Below are 8,934 nucleotides of genomic sequence, written 5' to 3'. Positions count from 1 at the left end.
ATATATATATATAATAGTTTTTCAATTATAAGTATTTAAAGTTTGTTAAACATTAATCAAGATAATCAAAGCGAAAACAATCAGTTCAAATCATTTGATCCTTCTTAGATATACACAATAAGTACAATAAATAAACTTATTGTACTTACAACGCAAATCATCGGCGTAGTCACTACCCAGCAAAATTTCCACCACATAAGGGGATAGTATCCAATCATATCGCGAAGGGCGTCATAAAATCGATTTACGCCAAACGCCCAACTAATTGATATGCACTCGAAAAATATAAGAAAGAGTAAGCAGAAACCGGAGACAGCGTACGAATCAAGGATTTGGAAAACGTACATGCCACCTTCAGAAATACATGACAATCCGATGAGATAGGACAGGGCGCATACGATGGCGATAAACAACTCCTTGCGACGTCGTAATAGCTGCGGCCATTCGTCCACCTGGAAAAAAAATCGAACAATCTTAAAATTACACATACACACACACGCGCACAGTCGAAAATTAAGTTAAATATTTTAAATCTTAAACAATACAATCTAAGGAGAAAAGCAAATCTATTCAAATTCCTTAATTTCTTCTATTAATATTTATTTATTTTTTATTTTTTATATTTAAAAATATAAGTTTTTGAAATTTGCTGACTTTATTAAGTGATACAAATAAGAAAATGTAAATATAAAAAACAAAATTGTCGTGCTTTTCAAGAGAATACCATAGCCGTAACGAAGCCCTCCATTGTGCAGAATTGGGAGTCAAGTCCAATGAGCAGCAGCATAAAGAAAAATAGGCATGACCAAAGCGGAGCACCCGGTAGTTGAAGAACAGCCGATGGATAAGCCAAGAAGGCCAATCCTGGTCCGGAAGCGGCTACTTCGGCGACCGGTTTCTGCTGTTCGTGCGCCATGAAACCAACTACCGAGAATATCACAAAACCCGCGAACATGCTAGTAGATGAGTTAACCGAGCAAACGATTAGAGCGTCCTTGTAAACGTTGTTGGTGAATTTGTTGTAACTACCGAGAGCCACCAGAGTGCCGAGTCCGAGACCGTACGAAAAAAAGATTTGTGTCACTGCATCAATCCATACCTATGAATTTTATTTTGTATGAATGCATCACAAAAATAGAATCTGGAATTCTTAAGTCCTTAGATTACTTTATTTCAAATTTCACGATATTATCAGAATGTTATTAAAAGATACCTTTTTTTATAGACATGTTTTCAATTCCCTGATAAACTTTTTTAATTTAATAGTGCCCGTGTATGCTATACTTGAATTACAATTAACTGTAACTCAAGAGGGAATACCAATACAATACTCTAGTACCAACTACGCTACTATATATATAAAATAATTTATAGAATACTTTTAAAAAAGTTTTAAAAAGTAGCTTCAAAAATTAATAAAAGAGAATAACTTACCTCAGATTCCCGTAGCTTGGACAAGTTTGGACTAATATAAAATCGAATGCCTTCCATAGCGCCGGGTAGTGTAATACCACGAATCAGAAGAACAGTGAGTAACACGTACGGAAAGAGAGATGTGAAATAGACAACTTTGCCAGTCCATTTGACACCTTTCCAGATGCAAAAATAGCAAATTATCCACACCAATAATAATGTACCCGCCAATTCCCATCGAATATTGCCCATGGACTCAATACCATCACTGATTTGCAAGGCTCGACGTCTGAAAAATTAGAGACGAAAATTATAATTACAATTATTAAAATTAAATAATGCACAGATAATAATACTTTAAAAGTATTCTTTGAAAATATACTATTACTCTATTTAATATGAGCCCGCGTTGATAAAAATGCGTAAATTACGTGCTTCACTTCAGATAGCATATTTCATTTTTATGTCAAATTAAAATACTAAGCCCATGTACTAATACAAAATTCTTCCCAATGCATGATTATCTAAGTAATTACTAATAAGTATCATCGTCATAACATCGATTTAAGATCATTATCTTTCTATTGTTCTATATCAATTAACTAAATAATAATATGAAATAAACTCCTAATAATACTCCTGACGATATATTAATACAAAATATCATTTTTATGTCATATAATTATTAATTGTTCTTTTTCTTAAGTAATAATTATAATTAAATAAATATCTTAGACAACAAATTTAATCCTTTCCTCTCCCCAAACACCCCTTAACAGAGTTTATATAAAGGGAGTTCTCCGGAGGAGAGCAGTTCAGTATCAGTGTGCTTCTCACTTTGATGAAGTGAGCGGTAAGATTCGACGAAATGTTGACATTAGTAATGAATTATGAGACAGCGATAATCCACAAATCCTTTGGAAGTTCAACCCTCTGAAGAAAACACCCGTGAAAGTTTCAAAATATTGTTGCAACATATCAGTAATATTGTTTTAATATGTATATCACAGTAATATTGTTATAATATGTATATCACAGTATCGAATCGATATCGATTCAACTTCGAAATCATCAAATCGACATTGATTTCATTTTTCACTTAGGATATCAGTGTTATTGTGGCAATATATCGTCTTAAATAGAAGAATGACATTTATAATTATTCAATCCCCTCCCCCCCCCCAAATAGCACAATGGTAAAGAAGTTTATAGAGAATTTATTTTAAAAAATACATATCGAATTAGAAAAATGAATACATGAAGAATTCTTGAAGAATTAATTACAAACAGTTCGTCTTAAAGTATTCTTCAAAAATTCATTATAATGAAACTTCGAGATTTAATATTTTGAATTTGAATCTGAGAATTTATGAGGAATTATAAGCCCATATGCGAGATGATGCGAATACTTAAATGATTTTACATCAACTATGTGTAGCTCGTATATACGTATTATAATTATCAAATAAACAACGCGTTAAGTATATATTTACACCGCATTAACGATATGATAAGAAAAGCAAATTCACATCTTATTAAATGATAAGTACAGTTGAACTGTATTCATTTATTATATAAGTTTATATAAGTTATATGCTATCACATAATCTCAAAATAATCATCTGCAACAGAATTCTTTATTTCGTTGTTATTACATTCATGAAAAGATTACGTTAATTTCATTTCTTTCGTGAATATAATATAATAATATAATAATATAAATAATATAAATAATTTTAATATAAATAAATGATGAACGACAGTAATAACTTTTAATTAGAATGTTATAATAATTATTGTGTTGACAATTAATATTGTTTTCTAATTAATATCATATGGAGTAATTCTTAAAACAACATTGAATATATCAATTCAATAATTTTTTTCAAGAATTCATAAAAATGATTTAATTATTCGCAATAAATATTACATAATAAACGTAAACTATTTACGGAACTATTACATAAAATTATAGTAATATGACTATGATATATCACAGTAATATTTTTATGATTAATTTTCACATTGTAATATTATTGTGATATCTCAATAATTTTTTTTCAATATTTCTGCTATTGCATTGTAATATTGCAGTGGAAAATGCTATAGCCAAAGTATATTAATTAAAAATCATTTTGAATTTTTTGTTTCAGACAAAATTTATTCAATCATGGAAGCCATGCGCGAACGTTTTTTTCTATCAATCACTTTAAAGCAGTTCACTGAAGATAATTTTCATTTTTTTGTTACGTAAAAATTCCTAAACATTGTTCAAATATTATAAATAAATGGGGAAAAAGTTTAATATCAATAATTAGCGTTAGCTATCAGGATTAGTTCCGTACAATTATAGATTAAGCAGTGCTAGATATAAATAAAGAAGGCTTGGGATAAATAATCGCGGTGAACTTTTTCCTTTTTGATCATATATTGTCATTTTATCATCGTGAGTATGATGTGATTTATCTATGACATGAAACCGTCATTTTAATGTCTTGAAAACATCAGTTAGTAATATTAATAGTGATCTATAAATGATCAAAATCTAATGTCTAAACTAAATTTTGTGTGTCTGCTACTTGGAACGTACTCGAAAGTAAATGGAAAATTGTATTAATACTGACTCCCAAAACTCCTTCACAGGATCCGTAAGCTCCGTTACTGTCACATTTATATGATTGAGTGTGCACATCTTGACGATGCTACCGTTCCTCGCCGAGACCTCGTTCCAGCAAAGCAATGAACTTCTGTCATAAGGATTCACGCAATTCTTGGTATTCCAGTCATTGTTACAGCTTCCCCAAGGCAATTCTACGGATTATAAGAACTCATTCAAAATCCTTTATTTTTGTTCTTCATCATTTTCATTAAATGAAAAATGTCCAAGGTGTTATAAGAAAAAGAATTTTTCAATGTAGATAAATTCAATGTGCTCACCACTGCGCATTGACATGAAAAAATAAAAAATCGCCCAGGCTAGGATAACGATGTAATAGACATTCATCCAACAGGACATGACAGCGGCGGCATAACCGATGCCCTTAAAGAGTGGCGCTATTTTGAAAACTCCGAGGCCGCCTACCGTGAGCATTTGCCCGAGAGCCAATTCCATGAAAAACATGGGTATACCGGCCAGAAACAGTGTCAAAAAATAGGGTATTAGGAAAGCACCACCGCCGTTTTTATAGCATAGGTATGGAAATCGCCAGACATTACCAAGACCGATTGCCAGACCGACCTTGAAGAAATAATGAAGAAATGATAAACATCAAAGCACAATGAGTGCTAATATCTTTATATTTTTTAAACGAATAACTATTTTTTTTGTATGTTCTTTCTCTTTTTCAATTTAATATGTTTATAGAAATATATTTGAAAATTTAAAGCATTTTGTTTTGTAATATCGCCTGATACTTTTTATTAATAATTGATACTTGATAACATAAATATATGCTTTAAAAAATGATGCATTGAGTAAAAGATTTGAATATAATGATGCATTACCACACTGAGGATAAAATCCAACTTGGTGCTCCATGTTCCACGATCTGGAAGAGGTTTCTTGTTGGATGTTGAACAAGTTAAATTTAACGTTGTCCTGCCGTTGTCAGTGTTTTCTGAATCAGCCACTTCAGGATCTCGTGATGCTTCTGTCATGATTAAAGCTTTCGTAATTGGCACACACAGTGTTCTCTCGATATTTTCTGCTCGTATATGCACTCCGGTTGATTATCGAGTGTACCAGTGTCGTTTCAAATATGAAGATGGTAAGGAAACATAACACAATATCTGCGAAACGAATTGTATAAGTTGCTTTCTCCAAAGTGATAGAGATAATATGGACTGCGCCATTCGTATGTCAAATTAGTCGACAAAAATGAGTGACAGGAAGCGAAGACGGCCAGTCTTATCTCTTTCTATTCGACCGTATAATGGAAGAGAAAATGAGAGGGAGGTGACCGCCTTTATGCTCCTTTCTCATTTTCATTGACCATATTTGAATCCATATTATATTTCATTATATTTCAGTCCCTATTATATTTCTTATATTGATAGCGCAGTCCATATTATATTTCTTATATTGATAGCGCAGTCCATATTATATTTCTTTTGCTTTCTTGAAGATATAATACATAATAAATCTTAAATAAATAACTATAATATATACATATTGCATAAAAGAAGAAGAAAATTCAAAAAATTTTGTACTTTAAATCTGCGAATATGCAAATAAGAGCTTTTTCTAAATCAATGCTCTTTCTTCTTTTTTTACTTTTAAATTATGAAAATTTAACCAAAGATTTTTTAACTTACTGAATGATGCTTATATAATAATTGTAACACGTAAAATATATCAGTGTTAAGATGCAATATTAAAATTCTCATCTCTTTCTAAAAAGTTTCACAATTCTTGTTCTTTGTAAACTCCAGATGTTTTTCTGTGGATCATCAGGAAAATTTGCGGAAAACGTTTAAAACTGAACATTTGTGTAAAAAAAACATTTGTGTAAAATAAATATTTCTAAATATCGAAAAAAGATTGATTGAATAATGAGTATTAAAGTGAAGTATTGAGACAGCAATCGGCTAAGAGTATGCGTTTTTCTATCAGATAATTAAACTATGTCTCCGCATTGTGTCTCAATAATTATTGAAAGGACTTCGTCTAAATCACAATACATTAAAGTATTAAAAAATTTGTAATTGTATTAATTGATAACATAAGTCATATATTCTAATATGTGAGTACGTCAATAAAAGAATTAATAAAGCTATTGGAAATGAATATTGTAGTGTAGTAATGTTTGAATATATTTGAGAGACCATTCAACGTATATATTCAAAAAAATTCCTCATCAATATCAGTAAGATAAAAAAGAATTCAAAGGAATAATTGTAATTATTATTGCCAATGCAATAATTTCAATTGTTCTATAGAAATACAAAACACTTCAGTTATGTTAGTTAATTCTATACGTATCTGTAAAATGTATTTAATGTTAAAAAATCAATACTTGAAAAATGTTAGTTTGCGTTAATTGTCAATTTAATCTCACAATTATTAATTGTTTTCAATGACGTTTACTTAAATTGATACTAAAAGCATATCTTTAAAATCATTTCTAGCAATCTATGTTTATATCAAACACTTTTCTCCAAACTGATAGCAAGTCACAATAAAATACTTGATTTAATTTCAGTCAAACTTGAATCACAAACAAGAATTTCACTGAATCAACGGAGACGGAGCGAAGAATCCCGCAAGAAAAGCAAGATATTCTCTGAGGTACATAAAAGAAGAAGGGTGGACGGTGGCCCGTTGGTACGTTAAATACAAATGTCCGGCAGAGGGTCCATATAATAAATATCGCGATGGTACGTGTTTCCTTGCTCCTCCCTTCCCACCACCGCACCTCATCCCAGCTCCCTCTTCCTCTTCCACGCTCATAAAAAACAGCTATATTCTAATCAGCCGAGGATGTGGCGTTCCGCGTGTCGCACCGGAATTTTCATTGTCGTCACCTGTCACGAATCTTCCGCCGTCTCGGCGGAAAGTGCCGCGAATTTTCTTTCTACACGAAATGTTAAACTGTTTTTACAGGAAGTACAGACATAGAACAAAGTAATTACGAGCACGTGGCATAAGACTTGACAGTTTTAAGTATCATAAAGCAAACACCTTTGAAATGCTACACTTGAAAATTAATTTGTTTAATTCACATGATATCAGGATATTGAATTTAAAATCTTAATTTAAATTAAACATGATTAACTTAGACATCTACGTTTACATCTATTTATAATATGATAAGTGGACTGCTCTCGTAACTTATCATGTAGGCTTCTAGTCTTACATCCGAGATCCAACAAATCCTCTATTTATGTTCAATTTACGGTATCAAAAATTTGTTTTTAATTAAATATTTTTTGCGATTTACAACATTTGTTTATATATAATTTAAGTTTCCATATTTAAGTTAAAGGAAATCGTTGAAATTAATTGTAATTTTTTTGTTCTAAGCAATTTTAAGTAATAAATCTTAATTAAGTTAATTAAGTAATAAACAGTTTTTTAATACATTACTATCTTTCTGATAGGATGCCAGATTGAGCATCAAAATTATTAAATTATTTATCAATTTAATTTATGATATTATTATAGTTTAATTGCGTTTATATAAGGTCCGATTGCATCAACGTTATTTTGACTTTAAGCGAAGTTTAAAATCTCTCTTTCTTTTTTTTTTTAAGCTGATAGAGTCAGAAAGGGAGAGAGTTTAAAATGCTTAAAATTAAAGTAATATTGATGCAATCAAACGTAAGTCCGAAAAATCATTTCGGCGCGCAGTTCAAATGACTACATATTTAGTATATAAATTCATATTGGATTTAAAAAAATCTAAGATCCAGCTTCGACCGTAATAAGCATTTAATTCTTATTTGCTGTATTCATATTATGGTCTTAATAAATGTATTCATATTATGATCTTAATACATCGTTTTATTATAATAAACCTATATTTGAATGCGCATCAACACCTGCGCAAATTCTTATCAGCTTTTTGATTTGTCTTTATCGATTAATACAATAAACTATTTTAATATATCAGTTCCGTTGAACTTTCAATCACTTTACCATTCAATAGATTATTGTTAATTATAATTATTTTTTACGGCACATATACTACTTTATCAAATTTGATGTTTATTGAAAATAAATCTACAAATCAAATGTCACTAATTATTTATTAATTACTCAGTATTTGCAGTGATCATTCCTATTTAAATCCTCAATATCTTTGTTATGTTGATTTTCAAATGGTATACGAACCTTTTTAAATCCGATGATGGAATCTCCTGTGGATCTCTCCTATCTTGAAGACAGTCGCGAATGAATCACTGCAAAATAGTTTCGATTTTACTTTAATGTAAACGAGCAGAATAAGTCTGATTTGTTTTTATACACTACACTTCGTGAGCACTCTTGATAGACGCACGAATATTTTTTTTTACTCGCCGCCGAAATAGTATTGTATCGTCCATGCGATTTTGACGATGAAAATCTTCGGTAATCGATGGAACTTGAATTGATCAAATCGCTAAATTAATTTTCAATTCTCCATAACAAGTGGCCTAATCTCGATCCCAAAATCAAAACTAATTTGTCAATCACGAAAGCTCAACTCTTTAAAAAAAATCACTCAAGAGATAATTTTCAGATACGATTTGCACCGGTCACGATCGTGTGTTTGTGTTTGCCTGTCGTAGGTGCACTGGTTTGGAGAACACGACACGAGTATCACGGGGAGATGGAGAAGAATAATTCTCTGCGTTGCAAGCGCAACGTATCCGCGAGATACTATGTAATCGGTCTGCGATCGGTCCAGTCTTCTCAGATCTTCCGTACACACCGTGTCAACTGGCAGTAACTGAAATCGTCGCATACAGGAAGAAAATCCGTGGGTTCCCCCTTTTTTCTTTTCCCCCGCCCGTGATCTACCTCGCACCCTTACGCTCTTC

General features: G+C 31.2%; 1 protein-coding gene across 1 annotated transcript in view; it reads right to left on the bottom strand.

Annotated features, from left to right (window-relative positions):
• LOC108688676 (sodium- and chloride-dependent GABA transporter 1-like) overlaps positions 1-8,482 on the bottom strand; it is an 8,942-nt gene extending 460 nt beyond the window's left edge. Inside the window, exons 1-7 of the mRNA XM_018195011.1 lie at positions 8,246-8,482; positions 4,918-5,202; positions 4,351-4,651; positions 4,038-4,224; positions 1,435-1,702; positions 725-1,099; positions 151-452 (exon numbers count right to left, since the gene is read on the bottom strand). Coding sequence (XP_018050500.1) covers positions 151-452; positions 725-1,099; positions 1,435-1,702; positions 4,038-4,224; positions 4,351-4,651; positions 4,918-5,070 — 1,586 coding nt within the window. The 5' untranslated portion in view covers positions 5,071-5,202; positions 8,246-8,482. The remainder of the gene's footprint in view (positions 1-150; positions 453-724; positions 1,100-1,434; positions 1,703-4,037; positions 4,225-4,350; positions 4,652-4,917; positions 5,203-8,245) is intronic.
• Between the last annotated feature and the right edge of the window lie 452 nt (positions 8,483-8,934).

The sequence above is a fragment of the Atta colombica genome, unplaced genomic scaffold (genome assembly GCF_001594045.1).
Source record: "Atta colombica isolate Treedump-2 unplaced genomic scaffold, Acol1.0 scaffold238, whole genome shotgun sequence".
In the NCBI taxonomy this organism is placed as follows: Eukaryota; Metazoa; Arthropoda; class Insecta; order Hymenoptera; family Formicidae; genus Atta; species Atta colombica.
Note: the sequence above shows the minus strand (reverse complement) of the source record. Positions and strands in the feature narration are given on the sequence as shown.